General features: G+C 35.8%; 4 protein-coding genes across 4 annotated transcripts in view; 3 read left to right on the forward strand and 1 right to left on the reverse strand.

The window, feature by feature from the left end:
- The window catches only part of CBG13718, a gene marked incomplete at both ends in the record, with an annotated part of 7,061 nt that extends 5,301 nt beyond the window's left edge, over positions 1 to 1,760 (forward strand). The window contains 2 exons of the mRNA XM_002632437.1: positions 987 to 1,085; positions 1,425 to 1,760. Coding sequence (XP_002632483.1) covers positions 987 to 1,085; positions 1,425 to 1,760 — 435 coding nt within the window. The remainder of the gene's footprint in view (positions 1 to 986; positions 1,086 to 1,424) is intronic.
- A 1,144-nt stretch (positions 1,761 to 2,904) lies between these two features.
- On the forward strand, positions 2,905 to 6,853 carry CBG13719 (the record flags this gene model as incomplete). Its single annotated transcript, XM_002632438.1, has 8 exons — positions 2,905 to 3,052; positions 3,388 to 3,463; positions 3,528 to 3,633; positions 3,827 to 3,969; positions 4,315 to 4,571; positions 4,631 to 4,928; positions 5,826 to 5,982; positions 6,590 to 6,853. 8 exons carry the CDS (start codon positions 2,905 to 2,907, stop codon positions 6,851 to 6,853), a joined length of 1,449 nt encoding a protein of 482 aa, XP_002632484.1.
- A 1,860-nt stretch (positions 6,854 to 8,713) lies between these two features.
- CBG26229 lies at positions 8,714 to 9,481 on the forward strand (the record flags this gene model as incomplete). The annotated part of the gene is made up of 3 exons (XM_045244798.1): positions 8,714 to 8,769; positions 8,857 to 9,031; positions 9,179 to 9,481. The coding sequence occupies 3 exons, from the start codon at positions 8,714 to 8,716 to the stop codon at positions 9,479 to 9,481; spliced, it is 534 nt and encodes a 177-aa protein (XP_045099425.1).
- Positions 9,482 to 12,485: 3,004 nt separating this feature from the next.
- Positions 12,486 to 21,633, reverse strand: Cbr-nhr-5 (the record flags this gene model as incomplete). Its single annotated transcript, XM_045244800.1, has 11 exons — positions 12,486 to 12,830; positions 12,883 to 12,954; positions 13,234 to 13,344; positions 13,998 to 14,192; positions 14,469 to 14,742; positions 15,309 to 15,457; positions 19,418 to 19,836; positions 20,468 to 20,530; positions 21,048 to 21,186; positions 21,355 to 21,440; positions 21,573 to 21,633. 11 exons carry the CDS (start codon positions 21,631 to 21,633, stop codon positions 12,486 to 12,488), a joined length of 1,914 nt encoding a protein of 637 aa, XP_045095238.1.
- Positions 21,634 to 26,625: the final 4,992 nt, after the last annotated feature.

Here is a 26,625-nt window from a genome sequence, read left to right on the forward strand (position 1 = left end):
GGTGGCCTAGAAAACCATACTTGCGAAAGTTAGGCCACCATGTTAACATCGTCTAGAAAACACGCCAGATGAATATAAGCTCATTCCTAGGCGATAAAAGTCGGTGGCCTAGAAAAATCTGTTAAGAAAGTTAGGCCACCATGCTAAAATGATCTAGAAGATTCGGTTACTGTAGGCAAAAAATTGGAAAATTTTTCAGTTCACAAATCCATCACAACACTAAAAACACAATGGGTTTTTGTGGGCTCGTCATTGCTCATACTTAAAATTTGGTTTATTCCAAAAATACATACACAAAGACTACACAAATGCATATTACTATTATTTTGTATCATTTTTGATCGTAAGTTTCTTATCACTTATCACTCCACTATCACTTGCACTTCTGATCACTGATTTTTCATCGATTTTATGAAAAAAACGGCTCCGCGTCATTTCGAAAATATGTGACACTTCGAAACCGGAAAAAACACGGCTCGAAATGACCGGTTTCGAAGTGTCACACAGTTTCGAAACGTCGTGGTTTTGAAGTGTCGCGGTTTCGAAGTGTCGCGGTTTCGAAATGACTGGTTTCGAAACGTCGTGGTTTCGAAGTGTTGCGGTTTCGAAATGTCGCGGTTTCGAAACGTTGTGGTTTTGAAGTGTCGCGGTTTCGAAGTGTCGCAGTTTCGAAACGTCGTGGTTTCGAAGTGTCGCGGTTTTGAAATGACTGTGTTTCGAAACGTTTTAGTTTCGAAATGTCGCGGTTTCAAAATGTCGCGGTTTCGAAATGACCCAGTTTTGAAATGTCACGCAGTTTCGAAACGTTGTGGTTTCGAAATGTCGCGGTTTCGAAGTGTCACGGTTACGAAATGACTGGTTTTAAAATGACGCAGTTTTGAAATGACTTTGTTTCGAAACGTTGTAGTTTCGAAATGTCGCGGTTTCGAAATGACTGGTTCTGAAACGTCTCGGAGCCGAATTTTCAATAATTTTCATTTCTGCAGTACAAACAACTAACCACCGACGACGAGGAGCCGATTCCAATCGATACAGCTGCTCTGTCAAATATCAATCTAGCAATTAATGCCAAAAATAAGGGCGGTGTGAGTTTTATTGGGTTTCAAAAAATCTAAAAATCCACGTTAAAATGGCCTGGAAATGGCCTGACATGTCATGTCTAACGAAGTGGTGGCCTAATTTTTGCATATTTGGTTTTATAGGCCACCACTTCAAAATGGCTTAGAAAACACACCAGGGCCATGTTAGGGCATCTAAAACCCGAAAATTTTGGAATTTCCGACTTTCAGCGATTTCCCTGTAATCAACAATAATCTCTTTATCAATCAAATGCAAAAAAAATTGGTTAGTTTTGAAGTTTTGGAATTTTAAAAAATTTCGAATTTTTGGAATTTTTGAAATTCAAAAAATCTTAAAATTTCCAGTTCAAAGCGGCCGCCTATCAAATCTTCGATCAACTGGCGAACGGCACGTTCGGCTCTCCCAATCGATATCAGAACAATCGAAAGAATTCAGCGTCATCTGGAATTTTGACGTCTTCTTCTGGAGGCCCCTCCTCAACGACGACGACGACGACGCATCAGATGATGTTGGCGATTGCCAACACGCCAAATCCACGTCCCGGCGAGATGATGGTGCTGACGACGTCGGCGCCGATTCGGGTGGCATCGGCACCGCCTGGAATCGGGGAACGAGATGGGGAGACTAAGCATGAGCAATCGTCATCATCGAAGACTTGGAATAAGAATAAGAAGAGATGATCACTGTATTCCTGAAATATCGATTTTTGGCTCATTTTGATTTTCAGCTTATATTTTTTTTAAATTCGAAAAATCAATATTTTTGGCTCCTTTTTTTTAAAATTGTATTCTAAAAATCGATATTTTGAACTTTCCCCCATATTTCCAATAGTGTGTGTTTCCCTCTTCTTTCTTAGATTTCCTTATTTTGTGTGCAATTTTTTATATATTACTGATTTTTTAAGAACCTGAAAAATCTATTTTTCAGGTTCTCCAAAAAATTGAGATTTTGCTCCTTGAAAATCTCGATTACAATGGCGATTTTCAGCCGATTTTAACTCGAAAAATTGAGATTTTCAGCGATTTTTGGAAATAGACGTTTTAGAACTTTTTGGACGTTTTAGATCTTTTTTTGGACGTTTCGCAATTTTCGAGACGTTTCAGAACTGTTAGGACCGTGACGACGTTTCGCAACTTTTGGGGCGTTTCAGAGGTTCCATTATGTCACAGTTCTAGAACGTCAAGGTTCTACTCCCCGCAAGGTTCTGAAACGTCGCAGTTCTATAAGGTCGCGGTTCTAGAACGACACAGTCGTAATCTAGTACAGTTCTAGAATGTCATATTTCTATTATGTCAACTTTTTAGGGATGTTTTGGAACTTTCGCGCCGTTTCGCAACTAGTAGGACGTTCTAGAACCCATTTTGGGCATCTAGGACGTTCTAGAACTTTTCAAGCCGTTTTAGAGGTTCCATTATGTCACAGCTCTAGAACGTCATGGTTCTATTATGTTAACTTTCTTAGGACGTTTTGGAACGTTTTGACATTTAAAAAAAAAATTTTTTAACTTTAAAAAATTTCCTTAAAAATTCGCCCCCCCCCCCCCCCGAAACTCTCTATTTGCCTCATTTTTCCATTTTCCTTATGAATTTATTATTATTATTATCCGGGTTATTTTTCTCCCAAATTTTTCCCTAGCTCCACCCACTCTTCCACTTTGGCTCCGCCCCCATTTTTTGGTGCTCCCCTATCCCCCGATTACTGTATGAATGAAGACAATTTCTGAGAATTGTATGTTGGTATATTTTTCATATTCTCCTATTTGATTGGATGCTTCTCATTTACCTATTGTCATGATTTTGACTATCTGTTTATCCAGATTTCCAGATGTCCGCATCGTCAAGCTCCGCCCCTTCGGAGGCGCCAGCCAACACGACTGGCGTGAGCTCATCCAGACATTCGTGTCTTTTTTTGGACTTTTTGATGTCAATTAAGCCGAAAGATCGACAACGGATGCTCCAGAAACCGTCTTGCTGTGAGGATTTTGGACTTTTTGACCCGAAAATTTGAAATTTTGAGCATTTTTGACCCGCAACTTTCGAGACGTTTTAGAACTTGTTGGACGTTTCAGAACTTTGGGGACGTTTTAGAACATTTGAGACGTTTTAGAACTTTTGAGACGTTTTGGAACTTTTAGAACGTTTAAGAACTTTTCGAGACGTTTTAGAACTTTTGAGACGTTTTGGAACTTTTAGAATGTTTAAGAACTTTTAGGACGTTTCGCATCTTTCGAGACGTTTTAGAACTTTTGGGACATTTCGCAACTTTTGGGACGTTTTAGAACTTTTGAGACATTTCGCAACTTTTCAGCATTCTTCATCTACCGTATGCTTCCGGCGATTGCTCAGCAAGTCACGATTCAGCTCATTTGGAAAGGCAGTTTTCCGTAAGTTTTTCAAATTTTATGAATTCCCGCCGAACCAAATTTTCAAAAAAAAAAAAAATTTCAGAAAAGCCGACGATGTGGAATTGACAAAATCGATTGAGGAACAAGTCGAGCTGCTCCTGAAACTGGGAATTGCTCATAAGGCAACAGATGGAAAATTGACAATTGATGTGAGTGACGTTTCGCAACTATGACCGTTTCGCAACCAAGACATTTTGCAACTAGGAAAATTCGCAACTATGATATTTCGCAACTATAACATTTCGTAACTATGACATTTCGAAACTAGGACATTTCGCAACCGCGACATATCGCAACTATGACATTTCGCAACTATGCCATTTCGCAACTACGACGTTTCAGAACGACTACAAACGATCGTATATGTACGCGGCGATGCTCGGCGCGGCGAGCATTTCGAGCCTCGTTTTGGAGACGAACGACGAGAAACGACGTGGAAAAGATGTCGAAAAAAAGGCGGTCGAGAGATGGGACTGCATTTTGAGGTACGACGTTTCGCAACCTTTTGAGACATTTCGCAACTAAGGCATTTCGCATCTAAGACATTCCGCAACTTTGCCATTTCGCAACTAAGGCATTCCGCAATTATGACCATTTCGCAACTATGACATTTCGCAACTATGACATTTCGCAACTGTGACATTTCGCAACAATGACATTTCATAACTATGTCATTTTGCAACTATGACGTTTTACAACTATGACGTTTAGCAACTATGACGTTTCGCACCTATGCCATTTCGCAGCCACTCTATTTAATAGTCAGTTTCTCTAGTCTCGGAGAATCGCTAATTTGAAGGTCAAGACGTTTCGCAACCACGACTTTTTAGATATCTCGCTCTCCCGTCCGAAGAGAACACCGAAGCCGTCTCAGACACCACCAAGGACCTATTCCGAAAAGCCAACTTCACCAGCGGCGAGTCTCGAATCGAAATCACCACATTTGGTTTCCAATTTCTATTGCTCAGCCCAGTGAAACAAATGTGGACGTACGTCATAGAATACCTGAAATTGGAGATCTCCAAAGGAAACGACATCGTTGAAGTCATCGAACCACTCATTCAAATTGTGCTCCTAGCCAATAGAGGTACAGTAACCCGCCGACGGCGCTACAGTAATCTCAGCTCCCCCTAGTGAAAGTTGCAGGATTCAAAGCGGAAAAAGAGTGTTATCAGATTGATGAGCAATGGACACAACCGCAACACGACCTTCTGAATCATCTAAGAGAATTGGGGGTCATTTTCATTCGGAAACGAAAAGACGGTGTCTTTTTCTTGACACACCTTCTAACCCATTTGGCAACCAACGAGACTATTGACGACACGTCATCTGAGAAGGCGTCGAATGGAAAAGTGATTGTGGAGACGAATTTCAGGGTTTACGCGTATACGTCGTCGCTTTTGCAGCTGGCGATTATCGCGCTTTTCACGGAAATGACGTATAGGTACGTTCTAGAACTTTTTCGCGACGTTTCGCACTTTTGAGACTTTTGGGACGTTTTAGAACTTTTCAAAATGTTTTAGAACTTTTTGGACATTTTAGAACTTTTAGTACATTTTAGAACTTTTTGCGACGTCTTAGATCCCATTTTGGGGCTCTATAACGTTCTAGAAGTTGCCGGACGCTTCGCAACTTTCAGGACGTTCTAGAACCGATTTTGAGCCTCTAGGACGTTTTAGAACTTTCGCGACGCTTCGCAACTTTTGGGACGTTCTAGAACTTTTGCAACGTTTCGCAACTTTTGAGACCTTTGGGACGTTTTAGAACTTTTCGGGCATTTTTGAACTTTTAGTACATTTTAGAACTTTTTTAACGTTTTAAAACTTTCACGACGTTTCGCAACTCTTAGAACGTTATAGAACCCATGTTGAACCTCTAGGACGTTCTAGAACTTTTGAAGACGTTTCGCAACTTTTCGGACGTTCTAGAACCGATTTTGAGCCTCTAGGACGGGTTAGAACTTTTCAAGACGTTTTAGAACTGTTAGGACCGTGACGACGTTTCGCAACTTTTGGGGCGTTTCAGAGGTTCCATTATGTCACAGTTCTAGAACGTCAAGATTCTACTCCCCGCAAGGTTCTGAAACGTCGCAGTTCTAAAAGGTCGCGGTTCTAGAACATGACGGTTCTAAAATGTCGCAGTTCTATAACGACACAGTCATAATCTGGCACAGTTCTAGAATGTCTGGTCCTATTATGTCGTAGTTCTAGAACGTCACAGTGTCACAAAAAACGGATCTGACGATTCAGAACTTTTCGAAACCTTTCGCGACGTTCTAGAACTTTTTGATTCAAGAAAAGTTCTAAAACGTCACAGTTCTAATCCGTCCCATATCTTTCAGATTCACGGACATGTCCGTCGGCATGATCACCCGCGAATCGGTCCGTGGAGCCCTTCAACACGGCATCACCGCCGCCCAAATCATCTCATTCCTCCGTGCCAACGCCCATCCACAGTGTGTCGCCACATCGGGGCCCGTCAATTGTTTGCCGATTACGGTAGGTGCCCGGGAAATTTGAATTTTCGAATTTGGCGCCAAAAATACTGCTAGATTTGAGTTTATGGAATGAAATGGGACCTCAGCACCAATATAGTTGCGAAATGACATAGTTGCGTAATGTCATAGTTGCGAAATGTCATAGTTGCGAAACGTCATAGTTGCGAAATGACATAGTTGCGGAATGTATTAGTTGCGAAAAGTCATAGTCTCGAAATGACATAGTTCCGAAATTTCATAGTTGCGAAATGTCATCGTTGCGAAATGTCATAGTTGCGAAATGACATAGTTGCGTAATGTCATAGTTGCGAAATGTCATAGTTGCGAAATGTCATAGTTGCGAAATGTCATAGTTGCAAAAATTTCATACTTGCGAAATGTCATAGTTGCGAAATGTCATAGTTGCGAAATGTCGTAGTTGCGAAATGTAATAGTCGCGAAATGTCCTATTTGCGAAATGACATAGTTGCGAAACGTCATAATTGCGAAATGACATAGTTGCGGAATGTATTAGTTGCGAAAAGTCATAGTCTCGAAATGACATAGTTCCGAAATGTCATGGTTGCGAAATGTCATAGCTGCGAAATGTCGTAGTTTCGAAATTTCAGGTCGCCGATCAAATCCGCTTGTGGGAAGACGAACGTCGTCGTATGGACCTGAAGGACGCCTACATCTATTCGCACTTTGAATCCGACGACGAGTATCACGGCGTCGTCAGATACGCTCAAGAGCGTGGAATTCTGCTCTGGGCGAATCCCCAACAGAAGTTGGTCATTGTGAATGAGGAGGGACATGAAGCCGTTCGACAGTGGTACAAGAGAAGCAAAGGAGCCAGTGGAGATTCTGGAGGACCATCAACGTCTTCTGCATAATTCTCCTTTTTTTTTAATTCTTTGACTTTCTACAGTAATGCTTTTTAGATCTCTTCCCCTATTTTTCATATTTGTGGTGATTTTGTTAAATATAAACGGTTTTAAAGCTCAAGCAGCTCTATTTGTGAAGGAGTTTAAAGGAAGTGCGCTCTGTCGCACTCGAAAATTTCGAGCGACGCGTCTCGAAACTTCGAAAAAAGTGTCGGAGTTTAGGCTCTTGAATTCGACGATGCTCCATAGTTACTCCATAAGTACCAAATGCGGTAAACATAACCGACGTTTTGAAACTGTGGCCTTGGAAAAAAAAATCCTGGTGACATAAAAAATGACAGCGTAGAACAATAATATATCCTCTCCTGGAAGCTCAATGGCCAATTTTAGATTCTGATAACAGGACGGTGCTGATAAGATGCAGTGATGTGAAACTCTGAAAACACAACCATTACCTTCAAATTACGCTCGAAATTGACAAGTTGATTTACAAAACTGACCAAATAGAAAGACAAAAACTACTTTAGATTCTATGCAACTGAGCTCCCAGCAGAGGACATTACTCTCGTCCGAAATCAATGCACGTTGCGGCCGAAAATTTACTCAAAATCGCATCGTGGGTCGCACAGCGAAAACAACAAATGGATGCATGCGCCTTTAAATACCGTACCTCGGACGTTTTTTATTTTGGGCCCTATTTGGCTGTTTTTTTCTATTTTATAAGAAAAATAACTTAAAGATTTATAAGAATTACACAAAATCAGACAGAGACAAGCGAAAAAATAAGAGAAAAAAAAACAAAAATTCGATAAATGTTAAGGTACTGTATTAAAGGGGGGGCTCCGGTCAAATTTTTTATTGCATTAAAATGTGTTAAAAGTTATCTATTTTTCGAATATTATTGCGAAAAAATTCAAAGAAAATCCGAAATCCCTGAAAAACTCCGTTGAAAAGGAAAAAATTCAAAAAAAGGTGCCGCCGAGGGACGAGGATTTTCAGTGAGAAACCTAGGCCACGCGAGCGGCGCGACTTTCTTACCGGACAATTTTTCCGGATTTTTTTTCGGTTTTCGTGTCCGGCAGGTAAAAAACGTTAAAAATGTTTATTAGCCAGTCGGTTTGCGCCCGTAGGGGCGATTGAGAAATTTTTAACTGGGAAATCAACCTTTACGAAATTTTAGAAGTTCGAAAACTTTGAAATTTGAAAATTTAACATTACTTCCAAATTTCCGAATTTTGTTAATGTTTCTTGTTGTATTTTTTGAATTGCAGATTTTTGCCTGATTTTCCTATGTAAAATGAAGTACGGATAGCTGATTTTCCGCTCGTTTTTGTCATGATTTTTAATGAAAAATCGCCAGGATTTTTTTCCAGGACTACTGTAGAAGATAAAGTGTGCATACACCGTGACGCACTATTGCGTACAATGTGAAATTTAGATTTTTCAGGTCAAATTTTTGTCAATTCTCGCCGATTTTCAGCGATTTTTAGCAGAAATTTGTTGTTTTAAGAGCAAAAATTGTAATTTTTCAATGTTTTTAAGCCAGAAATATCGCTAAAATCGATGAAAACCAGCTAAAAAGCGATTTTTAAATCGCCAGAAGCATTTTTCAGATGACTACTGTAGAAAATAAAGGGTGCATACACGATGACGCAACATTGCGTACACTTCGAGTTTTCGATTTTTTAAAGCCATTTTCAGGTCAGATTTCGCCGATTTTCAGCGATTTTTTGCTGAAATTTGTCATTTTAAGAGCAAAAATCGTAATTTTTCAACGTTTTTAAGCCAGAAATACCGCTGAAATCGTCGAAAATAAGCGAAAAATCGGGATTTTTGAGGAAATTTAATTTTCAGCTGAAAAACTACGCGATGACGCCGCCAGAATCAAGGAAAAATGAGGAGAATTCGGCTGAAAAGAAAAATAGGTGAGTTTTTCAAATGTTTAAAGAATTCGGCTGAAAAGAAAAATAGGTGAGTTTTTCAAATGTTTGCCTAAAAATCCAAATTTTCAGCCTTGTCATATTGCCACGTGGATCATTTTTATCAAGGCCACCTCCAGATGAGCAATCTCCGCCCACAAATCGATCAAACAGATTGCATAGGCCCATTGAAATTCGTTCAAAACGAAATCCGTTGATTTTGGAGGAAAATGAGGAGGATCAGCGGAAAAGACGGGCGGAAAAGACGGTAAAATTTTGCTGAAAATTTTAGAAAAAGCAAATTTTTTTTTGAAAACTTTTTTTCGAAAAAAAATTATCGATTTTTTCAGAATTTTTTTTCAGCAAAAAAAATTTTGTTTTCTCCAATTCTCTAGCCGAAAATCGATATTTTCAGCGTCCATCATGTGCTCGCGAGTTGTTCGGCGAGCTGAGCGTGCAGTTCAGAAGACCACGGGAGCCTTCAGAATCCGATTCAGAAGACGTCAAAAATTCAGAAGACGAGGATTCAGAAGACAAGGAAAACGACCCGAATTCAATGATTCCGATGGAGATTGGCGAGGAAAACGGTCTAAGAGACTTGTTGGACACGATGAGCGTCTCGGATTATGAAGAGGATTCTGGAGAGGATGTGCTTAGGAATCAGAGAAAACGACGATTGACAGACGATGATAATGGGAATTCCAAGAAGAGAAAATGACTCATTTTTCGTATTTTTTGTTGCTTTTTTGTCATAATTCTCACTTTAATTTACTAATAAATCGAATTTTTAAAAATTGAAATTTGAGATTTTTTAAAGGGAATATTCCAAAAAAGTCGATATAAAAACCAGCGCAAACTGACTTGAAATTCGAAATTTTACGAAAAAATGCAACTTTCAAAAATTTCTAAAAAATTTTAAATGAAAAAAAAATTTGAAAAATCGTTCTGAAACTTCGAATTTCGAAAAAATCGATTTAAAAAAATATATAGAGGAAATACGCTCCATCGTAAAATTTCGCTTCTATGACCATTTTACAACTATGACATTTCGCAACTATTACATTTCGCAACTATTACATTTCAAAACTATGACATTTCGCAACTATGACATTTCGCAACTATTACATTTCAAAACTATGACATTTCGAAAATGTGTTCTTTGGCGGCGCTTTGCACGGTTTCTTGGGTTTGCTTGAATTTTGAGCTTGGTGCAGAGCAATAATTATGTTCCAGTTCGAAATTTGAGTCTGGAAGAAAAAAAATTTTTGAAAATTTTTAAATTTTTTTTTTCGTGTATTATTATCTCTTTAGAATCCAAATTTTCGTAATCTTCTGAATCTCAACGTCTTCTGAATCTTGGCAACGCGAAGGAATCATTTGGCATTGGAAATCCAGATCCAGATTTTCAGAATTGCCTGAAATTTCAAATTTTTCAAAAATTTTGAAAAAAAAAACATTTTGTTCCAGAAATTTCCATTTTTTCGGGAATTTGTCGATTTCGAACCAATAGCTCGGATTCTCATATTTTGAATCTTCTGGAAAAAATTTAATTAATTTTTTTATTAAAAAAAATCAAAATTACAATCCCAAAAAGTTCTACAGGTCACTGTGTTCAGAATTCATAGTTTCGGAAGAATTTTAAGAGAAAAAAAAAGAACTTTTTTGAATTTGGGTGAACAGAGAAAAATTCAAATTTTGGCGGGTAAATAACAAAATCTGAAAATTAAAAAAAAATTTATTAACTCAAAAATTATTCAAAAAAAAGCACTAAAAACACTGAAAACGGCAATAAATTCAGCAATTGAAAAAAAAATGGAATATTACATGATAAAATGTATAGTACCAGAGAATAAAAAAAATCGGTAGGAATAAATAAATCTTTTAAGAGCAGAAAAAAACTTAAAATGATAATTTGAGTTTTTTTTTCCAGAAGTCCACATACACAGAAGATTCCAGAGTTAGAATAATCTCCAGAAATTTCAAACCCAAGGAAGGGAAACAATGATAATAGTGGAAACTTCTGAAAAAAAAATCCAGAAGAAAAAGAATTTCAGGAATCTTAGAGGAATCAGAAGTTACTATTGGAGACGAGATTTCCAAACAAAAAAAATAGATGAAATTCAGAAATTTCAAAAACGAGCAATAGAATCTATATTGTTCATATATAATTATTTTTTCTTTCTTTGGTTTTTTTGTTGGTGGATTCGCATTTTTCGACTGGAGACTTGATTTCAAAGTCTTCTTTGGTTCTTTTTGAGTTTCTGGAGTCTTCGAAATCCCTGGTCTCAAATTCGAATCTTTCTTAATTTCCAATTCCTGCTCCTTTCTATTCTTGATTATCTTCTTTGGCTGATTCTCTTCCTTTTTCTCGTTTTCCTTATTCTTTTCCTCATTGTCTCTTTCTCTCTTTCTCCAGCCGTTCTTTTTCTTCTTTTCTCCATGTCCTCCAATTTTTACACCATATCGATTCCAAGATTACGTCGCCGAAGACAAACAAGAAGAATAAGATATACATCCATTTTTCAGTGGGAGACATGCCGGATGGTTTCTCGTCGAAAGGAATTATTTCATTTTAATATGATCTCCTCTTCCTAATTAGCATATTTCCAAATTTTTGTCAAAAAATATTCGCTCATGCTCGAGTTACAGCTTATTTTGTGCTCTTCATTTTCCTCCGTTTTCTCCGCGAGTGGGCGGGGCGTCGCCGACGCAAGGCTGCCGCGCGGAAAAATTGCGAATTATTTCTCGAGCCAATTTCTGCGGAATTTTCGGTTTCAGACCAAAATCTCCAAAACCAACAGCACCGTCTGCCAGAAAATCCGAAACCCCACAAAATGCCAAAATCCAAAACGCCGAAATTCCAGAAACCTCTAAAATTCCAGAAGAACAGTCCGAGGAGGAGAATTTTTCTGGTACTCCCTACTTGTCAATTTTCTCTATAACTTTATTTGTGTGTCTCAATAAATATTTTTGAGAATAAAAATGAAAAATTGAATATTTTTCCGGTTTCAGTAATATTTTAAGAATACTGGAATTTCTGATTTTTCCGAAAGTTTCAAAATCACAATTTTCATAAAGTTTATTAAAAATCTGTCTGAAAATTCAGGTTCATTTGCACTTTTTCAGCTTGTTTGTCAAGTTTTTTTTCTTAAAAAACTATCAAATTGAAAATCTCTGTTTCATTTTTCTCATATTGAAATCCTAAATTTTGCTATTTCTAATCTTTCGTTAAAATTCAAAAAAAATTTATTCAAATTCCAAAAAAAATTCCATCAGACAATTAAAAAAGTTACTCGTAATCAAAAAATATCGTATTTGACCAAAAAATCCAAAAAACAGTAAAAAAGGAAATTATGCCACCGGAAATTCTGAAAGAGCACAGAGAAAGTTAAGAAAAAAAGGCAAATTACACTATAAGCCATTTTATCTCGGTTACTGTGAGAGATATCAAAAAGTCGTTAACTGATAAAATATTACTGATAAAATTTCACACATTTTATCAGTTAACTATTTTTTGATATCTCTTACAGAAACCGAGATAAAGTAGGTCAAAGTTGAAGGCGCAGATTCTAAGGGCACTTTTACTTTGACCCATTATATCTCGGTTCCTTTAAAAGATATCAAAAAATTGTCAATTAATAAAATATAGGAAATTTTATTAGTAATATTTTAATAATTAATCATTTTTTGATACCTTTTACAGTAACCCAGATAATTGAGCTTTAAGACGCATATTGATTCTGAAACTGGTTATAGTTTTGTGACGAATTTTGGCTATTATAAAAATATGGTTCCTGGGGTTGATATGGATAAGGTTCTGTAGAATGTTGATAATTTTGAAAATATTGAGGTTGTTGATATAATTGGGGGTAATTAACATTTGGGGTGTAGCCAGCGTTCAACGGGGGATAGTTAGGGGGTGGTGGGAAGTTGTAATAGGCGTTTGAAGGTCCCGCTGACGTGGATGGCTGATCTGCAGGGTACTGTTGGGTTACGGTACTTGGCCCCATGGGTACTGTAGATGCATCGTAGTTCAATCCCATCAGATGGTTCTCCGCGTGATTGTTCTGGAAAATTAATTATAGGATTTCAGAAATATTAAAGAGAGGGAATGAGTACCATTGGTGTACCATTGTTAGGTACCATTGGTGCTTGAGTGTCGGGGGACGAGAGGGGATAGGAGGACGGTGCCTGGAAACAGTACAAACTAGGGAAGACATTTAGGGGGTCGGGTAAGGGTTCAAATTGAGAAATTTAGGAATCAAAACATTAAGTTTGAAGCTAGTTACGAAGTTTTCCAGTAAGTTAACTTTAAACCCTCATAACTTTCTTCAAAATCAACATTTTGGAACCAAACAAATTGACAAATGTAGAGTTTGAAATCTTCTACAAAACGCTATACAGCAAGACATACACATGGAAAACTACAGTAACCACAGAGACACACAAAAACTAAGGAAAAAAACTCACTCTCAAATCATCCAACATTTCGGTGATATAAAAATTGTTTGGGGGTTGTAGAAGGCGGAAATTCTGTCGAGGTGGCTCCTCACTTTCCTCGTCGATTGTGGCCTGGCGTTTCTGGAAAATATCTAGTTAATTGGCCAATTAACAAGCTAATTGCCGGCTGGGCTACGCAGTCACAGTCAGCCAACTTTCTGACCAAAAAAATTTAAGTTCCATGAAGTGCTTATGAAATAAAATCGAAAAATTCCACGGTTTGTAAGCAATTGTACTTCAAAAATCTGATATCATTTTGTAGGAAATTTTCTATTCTATATATTTCAAGAAGAATCTTTGACAAATTTTCATTTTGAAGCAAGTTATGGACAGTTTTAAGTGTTCAGTCGCTTTTCGCCTACCGCGCGGCCGCCCACCAATGAGTCTTGCGTCACCAGTTTACTTTGAGCTTAATTATCTCGCTTTGTATGAGAGATATAAAAAATTGTCAACTAATAAAATGTTTATCATAAAATTTGCAACGTTTTATCAGTTGACAAACTTTTGATAGCTTCTATAGGAACCGAGATAAAATGGGTCAAAGTTTGAGAACCCAAACTTCCAAGCCAATTCTTCTCGAAGCCTGTAAGAGATATCAAAATGTTGTAATCAACTAAAATGTTGCAGACATTATGATCAACATTTTATAAGTTAACAAATTTTAATATCTCTTACAGTAACCCAGATAATTCAGCTCAAATAAATCTTACCAGAAGCGCCCTCGGCGGTGGTACTCTATCTGTCTGCGTCGCCATTTCTTTTTTCTCTGCCATTGCTTTTTCCAAACTCAACGCTGCCAATTCATCGACTTCTTTGAAAAATGGTTCAACTGTGAAACATCCAAACAAATCTGTTAATAATGGAATTTCTCCTTGATTCGAAAATGTTTGAGCGAACTGGAGGTTCTCGCTCATTGCATTGGCTAGTTCCTGGAAAATTACTTCGGTAAAATTTATCTCGGTTTCTACAAAAGCTATCAAAAAGATGAAAACTGATAAAATGTTACTGATGTTATGATAAACATTTTATCAGTTGACAACTTTTTGATAGCTCTTAAAGAAACCGAGATAATTGAGCTCAAAGCGAATAGCCCCAATTTCGCGGGCCTTTAACTTTGACCCCTTTTATCTCAGCTTTTATAAGAGATAACAAAAATATGTCTACTAATAAAATGTGTCAAATTTTATCGACAGTTTCAAACTTACCGTTACAGTAGCCAATGATAGCAAAATATGTCCATAACAAACGTTTGGTGTTGGGCTCAACCTGACTTCCTTCACAATTGAAAACAAGCAGTCCGCAATTCGATTTCTCAACTCCACAATTTTCTCAAAAAGCGTATCCGACACATCTTTGGCGAGTGGATTCAAACAAATCATCGCATTCACACAGACGATTTCTTCTTCCCGCATACCGTACTCCCTGTAGACAGCCACGAGTTCGTTTAGTGCTCGTTCGACAAGACCATTTCCGAGGTGGCTGGAATTTCTCGCTTTTCTTATGTTAAAACTCAAAATTTAGAATTTTACTTGTTAAATTTGAGCTCCCGATGACTGGTTACCCCCTACACACAAGTTTTTAGCTCTCTAGCTCGAAGTGTCGTAAGTTATGGTGTTTGGTCTGCAAACACCAAAAAACGTTTTCTAGATTTTCTCTTGTTAAATCTCAAATCAAGCATTTTTCGTAATAAGAATAAGTTTCTTGTTCCCCATAACTTGTTACCCCTATACACTACTTTTCAGCTCGCTAGCTGGAAGTGTCGTAAGATCTGGTGTTTGGTCTGCAAACCCCACAACATCTTGTCTGGGTTTTCTAAGGTTCCAACTCAAAATCAAGAGTTTCAATTATCAAATTCGTGCTTCTCATGGCTTGGTACTCCTATACACAAGTTTTCAGCTCGCTAGCTTCACCTAATCTTACGACACTTTGAGCTAGCGAGTTCAAAATTCACATCTAGAGGTAAAAAGCCATGGGGAGCACAAATTTAATAACGAAAACTCTTAATTTTGAGTTTTAAGTCGAGTTTCAGACAAAAAAAAACTCACTACGTATCCTCATACATCTTTGAAATATTTCTTGGTACATATGCAAAATTACAAAGGCATAACACATTCTCATCTTGACACGCTTCTGCTGTCCTGGCACAGAAATTGAACACCATCAAGGGAGCGAATGATGACTTGACCAGAGCGATCTGAAAATTTTTGAAATTAAAAAAATTTGTGTTTCAAAATTTTCATAATTTTCGAATTTTTTATCGGAAACTATTTGTGTTTTGGCGTTTCGTTACTGACTTATAAATGATGGACTACAGTATTCTACAGCACTATTTTTTTTCCAAAAGTGTAGATATAGGAAATTGAAAGGCATGTGTAACATGATTGTAAACCGGATAACGTGGCTCAAATTTCGAAATTTGACTTGAATCAAAAAAATAAAATTTTAGCTTTGAAAATCATTACTAATAACATTTACCAAATTCCGTATGTCCGGATGGATGTAGCGTGTCTGTTCACCCATTCAAAGTTAACCGATTGAGCTGAAACCTAGACAGGCGAATCGGAAATTTTTTATTAGCTTTTGCCCATCCCTTTCTATTTTCGAAATTTTGATTCTGAAGTCTTCTGGAGACGTTCCTTTGTTTCACCACAGTAAAGCGTGGTGTGCAGAGAGGGCGATGGTGGAGGGCGAGAGAGAAAGGGGGAGGAAATCCCACACACGTGTACGCCATTTCTCCCTCTCTTCCAGTAATGACCGAGTAGTGTATTGGTTAGCGCACTCCGCTTTTGCCCTCGCGATGCGGGTTCGAGTCCGATCGGTGGAAATTCATTTTGTTTTTTTAATCAGATCTCAAAAGTGATTTTGAAAAGTGGGTACATGTTTTTTCTCTTCAGCACGGCCTCCCACAGAACATTTCCGAACTGCAAATTAATTTTTGATCTGCAGAAAAAAAATTTGGCGCGATCACAATTGCAGGTCTAAAACCATAATTTCAGAATTTTTTTTATCTGATTTTGTGGAGATTGAAGATAATTCAAATGATTCTTAAAAAATTAATTAGTGGTTATAGATTCATGTATGGTCGTTTTCCGGAAGAAAATATTCCAAAAATGAAAGTTTTTTTACAGAAAAAATCTATCTCCTCTTTCAGTTTTTGACATTTCTAGGAGTTCTATAGCTCAAAAAACCGCAATGATTTATTCTTCATTTTGTATGGATGAATTTTTGATTCGTCTGATGAAACTTTTTTTATAATCAAAAAACCTCCCGAAATTGCACGAAATTGCATTTTTTGGATTGTTTTTTAATTATAAAAAAAGTTTTATCAGACGAATCAAAAATTCGTCCATACAAAATGTAGAGAAAATAATTGCCGTTTTTTTGAGCTATAGAACTCCTAGAAATGTTAAAAACTGAAAGAGGAGATAGATTTTTTCTGTAAAAAACTTTCAAAAATGACCAATTTTGAAATTGTTTCTTCCGGAAAAGGACCATACAGGATTCTATAACCACTAATTAATTTTTAAAGAATCATTTGAATTATCTTCAATCTCCACAAAATCAGATAAAAAATCCTGAAATTATGGTTTTAGACCTGCAATTGTGATCGCGCCAAACTTTTTTAACTGTAGATCAAAAATTAATTTGCAGTTCGGAAATGTTCTGTGGGAGGCCGTGTTCAGTTCGAAAAAAAAACACAAAAAAGAAGAAACTTTATGAATCAGTTTTTTTCGTTCAGAGTGAACAGAAAACGTTCGAATGAAAATTAGGTAGATGCATCAGAAACGTTCTGCTCTTACTTCTCTAGAAAGAGTTTCAAAGACCCTAAAATTTTGATAAGTGAAAAAAGCCGAAGGTAAAAATCCCGAATGTGCAACAGGCGGGTTCGAGTCCGATCGGTGACAACTTTTTTTTGTTTTTTTGTAGAGATTTCAGAAGTGAATATGAAAATGTCTGACTGTTTTCAATTAGTTTCAATGAAACCTTAGCAAAGATTTTCCCGGCCCAGAAAAGTAAATCAATATTTTTATACATACTATTTTGCTTTCTGCTCAAAATTATAGGCTTAGGCTAAAACGTCTTACAGTCTAAGATCCCATGTACCCTCAGAACCAATATACCCTAAGATACCCTTTTTCGATGTACCCTTGGATCGTGGGCTGATTTTCCCCGTTTCATTAGTTTCAAGCCGAAAGTAGAAAATTTTTTTTCACCGATATGAAACTTTAGAATTTTAGAGTGTTTAAATTTCCAAGTTTTGTGTCTTCTAATTCAAATTTCTTGAGTTTCGAGATTTCCGGATCGTCAGAAAAAAATCATAAAAGGAGAAATACAGGAACTTCGAACTATAGGAACTCTCAAAATCTCCAACATAGGAACTTTCTGAAGTTAAAATCAGATAAGAACTGAAGTTTTCGAAATAAAGGTTTCAAACTGTGGACGTTTTGAATCCAAATCTCTGGCTTTACACTTCCTAAATTTACCAACTTCTCGAAGTTTATAAACTGAACAAATATGTATGAATTTTCATACAAATATGTATGAAAATTGAACAAATATGTATGAATTTTTGAAATTCTGAGTTCGAAAATAAAAGATTTCAGAAACTCAGAAATTTTGAAATTTTCATCCGAGGTTCAAAATCAAAAAAGAACTTTCGGATTCGCATATTTCTGAAATTTTAAATATAAAGCTTTCCAAAATTTCAATTTATAAATACCTGGGTTTCCGTATTTCTGACTTCCAGAGTTTTCAAAAATTTGAGTTCCGAGATTTCCAATAAAAGAGGCTCAGCCCCTGTAAAGTGTAAACCGACTTTTCTATTTACACTTTTAATTTCAGAGTTAGACTCAGAATTTTGAAATTAAAAAACCTTTGACAAGGTCTTCAAAATTGAAGTTTTCGAACTTCTGAATTTCCTACTGAAGTTCTATAAATTCTTAATACCGTATTTCCTCTAATAGAAATCTACCACGCGAGGTGCTTCAAAAATTAGAACACCGCCCTCTAATACATAGAAGCCCATGGGATTCAACTAGAGAAAATACGGTAATTCAAAATTCCAGAACTTTTGAAACTGAGATTTTAGAACTCGAAAGTTTCTCAATTCCTGAACTTTCTAATGTCTAAATTTCGGAATTTCTGATTTTTAGAATTTCAGAACTTTTTCCCGGAAATTCAGGATTCCTGAATTTCAAATTTTGAGATCGCGGGATCTCAGAATCGCATAAATTCAGAATTTTGGAATTTAGAAGTGCAGAATGAAAGTCTCGAATTTTTCACTGAATTTTAGAATTCTTAACTTCCGAATTGCCAAATTTCTGATTTTTTAAAAATATATTGCTGAAAAACAGAAGCCGACCGCCCTGAAAAAAAAATTCCACCCTGAAAAAGAAGTTGAAAAATAGAAGTCCATGGACTTCTATCAGAAGAAATACGGTATCTTAAAATTTCTAATTCCTAATACACTGAATTTCACAATTTCCAATTTCGAGGTCTAGAATAAACGTGTAGAAACGTTTTTATAAGATTACGGGTACTGTAACCGGAGAGGTTCAGCCCCGAAGGGGCGCAAACCGACTGGTATTTTTAAAATGGTGTAACAATCTTTGAGTTCGAGTACCGACTTTCCCAAGTAAAGGCCCTGAAGCAGCCGAGCCGGAAAACCTGACCCGCTTAGCGCCTGCTCCTTTAGAGCCACTGGCACAGAAGTTAAATTTCGACAATAGTCGAATTTAATATCATTTTAAAGATCTTTTTAAGTTCTACGTTTTACATTTTGATTTATTCAGAAATTCAACTTTTGAGCTAATTTATGAGCCGGACAAAAATATATCATATTTTGACATTTTCAGTCTGAAATAGCAAACTTCAAAGTCTCATCGAGGTAATTCAAAACTTTTCAATTTGTCTGAAAATTTCAGAGTGCACTGAATGAAAACAGAGCTTTAATTGTGTAATTGACAACTTTTTGTACATCTCGAAAGAAACGAGATAAGTGGTTTTAAAGAGGCACAACCCTCACTTTATAGTCAGTGTTAATGGATAGTCTTACTGTAACTTTCATGAAAATCAAGATTTTTTGAAAATTCGGACTGGATTGACTTGTCCCAAAAGAGTCGCTTCTTCAGAAAGAAAAGAAGTTTAAACCAACCTTATCCTCCACACTCAAATGTCCCAACAATGGAGACAAGCTCTCCACCCAATCAATCGCAGCTATCAATCTTCGATAAGCAATTGCACATAATTCATCATTTCCAGCCATTCGATAAGCCTCATATCTCATTTCCGTTCGTTTTCCCTTCAAACTCATCGGCTTCTCAATCATCTCCTTCAATTTATCCACTCCTTTAAGCGGATACAACTTCGATGCCTCTTGCTGAGTGTCTCCTTTCATCACTTTTGTTTCTATATTCAATAAAGTCATTAGAATCGTTCTCATCTCCACTGTCATCTTTTTCATCCATTCTTCCCGTGTTTTTGTGGTCCTGCCACGATCGGTTAGGTCGCATGTGGCTACTGTAGTTACCGGTTTTCGAGGTTTTGGAGGTGCATCTCGATTCGGGCGGACGACTGGAATAGATACGATTTTTTTTTGTAACTCAGCGCAGGTAATGACAAAAAAAATAGTCCAATAAAGAAGTTCAGGTTTTGAAACAGCAATTTTTTTTGAAACATCAAAATTTGCTTATTAACCCTAATTAACATAAATCACAAGTAGAACTTTGGTTGGAGCAATCATTGCTAGTAACCCGCATAAGTTGACCATAAATTCAATCAGCGACTTTTTGAACTAGAATTCGTGAAGCATCCGAGACGGAAAAGCGGACCGGTTTGAGCGCCTGCTCCTTTCGGTTTTGTGTTCAAAACTGGGAATTCAAAAATAGTCTAATTTTATATCATTTTAAAGATTTTTTTAAGTTCTACACTGTACATTTTAATTCATTCAGAAATTCCAATTTTAAACCAAGTTATGAGCCGGACAGAAAGTATGTCATATTTTGACATTTTCAGTCTAACATAGCCAACTTTGACATCCTACAAAAGGGGTCCAGAATTTTCAGGTCTGTCTGAAAATTTCAGGGTGTATTAAACAAGAATAGCGCTTTACTTTTGTAGTTGACAACTTTTTTGTAAAAATTTCAGTTTTATAATATCTATTTTTAAGAGTTATTTTCAGCTAAAAATAGGCAAAAAAACTCACACGCTGGATTCATTCCTTCTCGTAGACACTTTTGAAATCGACAACTTCGACATTGGATTTTTTCTGGAAATTGTTCATTTTTTAAGTTTTAGGTTAATTTTCAAAAAATACAGTTTCAATGATTCAGTTTCAGGATTCGATTAAATAAGTATTATTGTTTCGCTTTCCTTGGTCAAACTCTAAAAATGTCAATTATAATTAGTAAAACTCAAAATCAATACTTTTCATTACCAAAATCGTGTTTCCCATGGCTAGTTACCCCTATACACTAGTTTTTCGCTAGCTAGCTCAAAGTGTCTGGTACGCAAACATCCCATCACGATTTTCTAATATTACAACTCAAAATCAGAAGTTTTTAATATCAAATTCGCGTTTCCCATGGTTTTTTACCCATACACACTAGTTTTCAGCTCGCCAACTTCCCCTTCGGTGTTTGCGGACCAAACACCAAATCTTACGACACTTTGAGCTAGCGCGCTCAAAATTCATGTCTAGGAGTAAGAGGCTGTTTGAAACACGAATTTGATAATGAAAATTCCTGATTTCGAGTATAAAGCCAAGTTTCAGTCAAAAAACTCACGCAAAATACTAACTGTACACTCTCCATTGGCCGCACACTCCAATTGGTCCGCTTTTAAAAGTGCTCGACGAAAAAATCCTTTACATCCTACACAGCTGAGAGCACCGTAGTGATGGGCAGCTTTTTCAGCACCGCAGACCTGCAAAAAAAGGGGGCGTGGCCATTTTTTATGTTATCGGATTAAATGTCTGGCTCTCTCTCTCTCTCTCTCTCTCTCTCTCTCTCTCAATCTTTGAATTAGTCAACTTCCTATTTGAAAATCACGTGAATTTTTTTTTGTTGGGGGATTACTGTAGCTATTGCTCACCCTACACAAATTCAGCGAAGCACTGGAACTATTGTTGCTACCACCCAAGTTATTGCCGCTACTATCCTCGGCTTCATCGTCGGAGTCTGAAATTTTGAAATTTGCATTTTTATGAAAATTTTTTGCTGTTTCAAATAGTTTATATGTTAAAAAAGGCATTTTTGAACTTTAGTTTTTCATTTTTTGAATAAAAAAATTCCGAAAACTCAAAAATTTACCATTCAAGGTGATTATATTGCTGCTCTGCTGGGATCTTTGTGCATTGTGACCAGAAGCCATATGGGGAATTTGAATTTACCGCTTTTTTGTTGATTTTTCAACAAAAAAATCTGAAAATTTAGATTTTCTGAGATAGAAAAAAAATGATAGAAAAAATTATTTCAAGAAAGTCACAAATAATATGAAAAAAAGTATTAATCAATATGAAAAAAGACGATTGAAAAAATTTTTAAAAATTGGAAAAAAAGCTTATTTAAATTTTTCAACTCTAAATTTGATGAAATTTATTTAATTCCTGTGAAAGATATCAAAAAGTGGTCAACTGATAAAACATTTCTGATATTATGATAAACATTTTATCAGTTTTGAAGTTTAGGGAAGAGCACCAGACAGTTAGAGTGTCTCGTTGTCTGCGTCTCTAACCTCCAAAACTTCAAATTACTATATCTCAGCTCTCAAGCGAGCTAGAACGCTGGTTTTTCAGAGGAATTTTGAAATACTAACTTACTAAAAATTAACATAAAAAATTCAGTTTCAAAATATTATCAATTTTTGAAGATGTACTAATTCTATTGTTTGAAAAATTAGTAAAGACAAAACTTTTAGATTCGTTGGAAAAGATCAAAAACTTTTTGAAAATCTTAACCAGAATCCATTGAAATTAGATTCCAAAAAATCGATAAATTTTCCCACAGAAAACCTAACACACAGTGTACAGCAAAAAAAGAGAAAAAGGAGAAAAACGGATAGAGGGACGATACAAACAAGTCGCCGTCAAGTACGGTCATGTGTCTCGATCATCAGAAGACTCATCTCCTTTTTCTCTGCCTTCTTTAACACTCTCTCCAATTCCTATACTATTTCTCTAGAGGAGTATCTTCTATCTTTGAACTGTCAACGTCGGGTTTTGTGTGTATTTGGCGACAAGAGAAAAAGATGGGGGAGAAAATTCTAGAGAACTTGAAACTTGACCAATTTAAAGGAAAAAAATAAGAAAGATGGAGACATCGCGGGAAATTTATGGGTTTTGAAGGAAGAAGAAAAGGAGAAAAGAAGAAATTGGAGGTTGTGAAGAGATTGTGATCTCAAGGTGATGGTCAGAAAAATGGGGGAAAGATTTATGAGATAAAAGTGATAAGGTGGAGTCTGTAGGATTAGTTAGGACATTTTTTTGATATTTAAAGATATTATAATTTTTTACTGTTTCAAGTTGCTGTTAACCTAATGGAGCATTTAAATACATAGTTCAAGTTGGTTATTTAGAGAAATTGAAACTTCAAAACTCTTTTTTTTCCGATTTTTGTAAATCAAAAAATTCTTTTTATCTGTTTCAGACTACTGGTAACTTAATGGAAGATAATTCTTTTACGCTCAATTCGGTAAAAATATAAGAAAACGGCTTCCCCTAATGTTCAAGGTTTTTCGTACACTTAAGGTTATTTTTATATTTGAGGTTGAGTATTTTGTTTTCCAGAATTTGCAAATTCAATTTTCAGAATTGCCATGTGAAAGATAATCAATGGAGGAATCAAACTTTCTGTCAGACTTTCAGTTAAATTGAGGACCTGGAACAGTAATTGTCTTACAATTAGGATTTATGTTTTTTGAAATTTTACAAAAATTTTTAGAAAAGCAACTTCAAAGGAGAAGGACAATAAGTTAAGTTTAAGCACAAAGCCCAGATTGGAGAGTTCTGCGGTCACATGATTCTCTTGAATCTTGAATACAAGCTCATTTATTACCAATTTGGAAATAAAAATATGAAATTGAACTTGATAAAATAAAGAATTTGAAACTGCAAATTTTCCAAAAATCGTGAATTGGATTTTTTAGTGTTGCTTTGAAGGAAACCCTAAAATAAGTTCCAGGATTTTCAATTTTTGTTAAAAAATTGAAAATAAAATACCCGGACCGTCCACTTTGAGCCTATATATCTCACTTTTTTTGAAAGATATCAAAAAGTTGTCAACTGATAAAATGTTTATCATGATATCAGCTTTTATTAGTGAACCACTTTTTGATATCTCTCACAGAAAATTAGATACATAGGCTCTAATTTGACGATTCGGGTGGAATTCTATCAGAGTGTCTACGGTATTCCATAGATTCGAATTTTAATTAAACATTGGAAAAATACCTGAAGATTGAAATTTTAACAAATTTTATTATTTTTTTCGTTTCGAACGTTTCATACTTTGAATCAAGTTTTTGAAATTTCAGTTAAGTATGAATAGGACCTAAGTTAAATTTCTATTTAGGTTACAATTAGAAATTCAAAAAATGCTTCTTCAAATTCATTTAAAATTTTTGTTCAAATTTCGCAGCTCCAAAATTTGATTTTTAAATCAATTTCCAATAAGTCGATTGAGATCCTAATAATATTTTCTTCACAGATTTCAACGAAATAGGAAAACAGTGATTGATTAAAAAAAGTTTTTTGTCTGTTCTCCATTATTTTTCAATCTCATTCTCAAAATTGAAGTGTTCTCTGATAACTGTCTTATCACCCAAAAACAAGAAAAAAAAAGAAAAGTTATCCGATTTTGAAAAATCACGTTTTTGCAAAAAGAGAACGATTGAAAAATATAACACAACTTTGACCCAATTTATTTCGGCTCCTTTAAGGGATATCAAAACACGGTCAACTGATAAAATGTTTGTCATATTATCAGTAATATTTTGTTAGTGTATCACTTTTTGGTATCTTTCACAGTAACCGAGTTAAATCTGAGCAAAGCTGAATCCAATTGAAACAAATTCAAAAAGAGATTTTAAATGAAATTTGAAAAAATTCAATGTAAGAGGATTTTCAGGAAAAAGTGAATAAAAATTCCATAGCCGTAAGAGAGCAGCTCGATGGATCAAAATTTGTTAAAAAACCGAAAAATCAAAACTTTCAGAAAGTGGGAACAATTTTTTTGATTAATCAGAAAAAATAAAGTTAAAAGATAATAAAAAAGCTTTTTCACAAGTTTCACAATCTCACTAAAATGATTGAAACATTACTTCATTTATTTGTTTGTTCCAAAAAATGCCAAAAAAGATAAAATTTCTGTTCCTGGTGTCTGTAAAAAAGATCACAATGTTCTTCCACTTATCATTTCTACAATCACAAACAACAAAAAAAAGAAGGAGGAACTGGAAAAACAAGTATCATTCGGTGTGTATGTCCATTAAAATTGATATGGTGTAAAGAATTTTAGTCTAGGTCGGCGGGAAAATGAAAATTTGAAATTTCAAAAAAAAAAACCAGTTTCAAAAAGCTGAAAAATACTATATTCAAAAGTTAGTAATATTAGGTAAATTGTTAACATTTTCTAGAAAATTATTTTCCAGACATTTTAGAATTTGAAAATTTTTACATGAAACCATTTTTTTGGCAACAACAAATTGAAAAAGAAAAAAAATTTTCTAAACCTATAAAACTTACAGAAACGGAAAAAAAGAAAATAAATTAAAAATGAGCGACCCACAAAACAGAACATTGTGAAATGATCTGATTCCGGGAACTGATAATAGCAATGATTACTTTTTACACTGATATAGTGATAATTATAGGCTGTAAGTGCGTCATTCCTATCAAAAAGTGGGTACACATGCATTTTATGATTCACGTTTTGACGGAAAAGTAGACACTGGGAGAAGAACAAGCTGTAAATAAAGTGATAACACATTTACGAAGCTTGAAATTGTGCATTTTGTGCATTTTGACGTCACGGCGGTCAGTTTTTGGCAAGTTGGGACCGCGGAGCTCCAATATTTGGTCCTTCAAGTTTTCTAGCTTTTCTGAGAGCCGAGATATAGCCATTTGAAGTTTTGCAGGTTAGAGACGCAGACAACGAGACGCTCTGACTGTCAGCGTCTCTACTGATACTTCAAAACGCTGTATCTCGAGTTCTAGGGGGGTCTAGAAGAATGATTCTTAGTGGGATTTGGAGGGAATTTATAGTTTTTCTTTTTGGAATAAAAATTTTTTGGATTTCCTGGATCGCCAGAAAAAAACTTAAAATCACCTCCAAATCCCACTAAAAACCAAACTACTAGGACTTTTTGAACTTGAGATACGGTTTCAAGTTTCAAGTTTGAGAGAAACGCAGACAGTTAGAAGGTCTCGTTGTCTCTAACTTCCAGAACTTCAAATGACTATATCACGACTCTCAGGTAAGCTAGAGAGCTCGTTTTTTTGTGAGATTTAGAAGAAACGTGCTTGTAAGTCAAAACTTTTTGAAGTCATACTTTTTTTGAAAATAACATTTTTTATAATACAGCAATACCAACATTAGATTAAACCTAACAAGGGAAGTCGTTTTAGAAAGGGGTTGAGAATTTGCTCATTTTTTGACAGCGGTTAGTTTACGTCCTTGTAAACCCCCTGTCAAAATCTGTATATGCACATTTTCCAAAAATGCTGAAAATTTTCGTCTGAAAGTTTCCAAATTCTTAACTATTGCAAGCTGCTCTTTCCTCTGTGATATCGCCTCCTGGCAACCTCTCGTGAAACACCGTTCACATAAACCCCCGCGCACTCTCTAGTTTTCAGTGGCGAGGTGGCCGAGAGGCAGTGGCGAGGGTTTGTAAGCTGAAGGCCTCGAGTTCGATTCCATTGTTTTGAAATTGTTTTTTTGCTTTTTTTATTGAATTCATAGGAACCTATCTCGGGCTCCAAATAAGTTTTTGGCACGATTTTTCGAGTTTTCGTCGATTCTTAAACTTTGAAAAGCAGGAATCACCAATATTTTTCAAAGCGTTTGTTTCCGAAATTTTCAAAGTTTTTGACTTAACTCCATGCGAAATTTTCGATTAAATTTTTTTGTTTGAAATTTCTCAAGTTTTTTACAGAATGTTTTTTTTGTGAGTTCTAATTCGTTTCTCATGCTTTTCTCGCTCTTTCTCGACTCAAAATATGTCGAAAAACAGTGATTGCAATGGTCCTAAATCAAAAGTTGACAGTTAACTGTGAGTGATTTTGTATTGTTCTGGATCAAAAAGCATGAGAAACGAATTAGAACTCACAAAAAAACATTCTGTAAAAAACTTGAGAAATTTCAAACA

This window comes from Caenorhabditis briggsae, assembly GCF_000004555.2.
Source record: "Caenorhabditis briggsae complete genome, chrIV, whole genome shotgun sequence".
NCBI lineage: Eukaryota > Metazoa > Nematoda > Chromadorea > Rhabditida > Rhabditidae > Caenorhabditis > Caenorhabditis briggsae.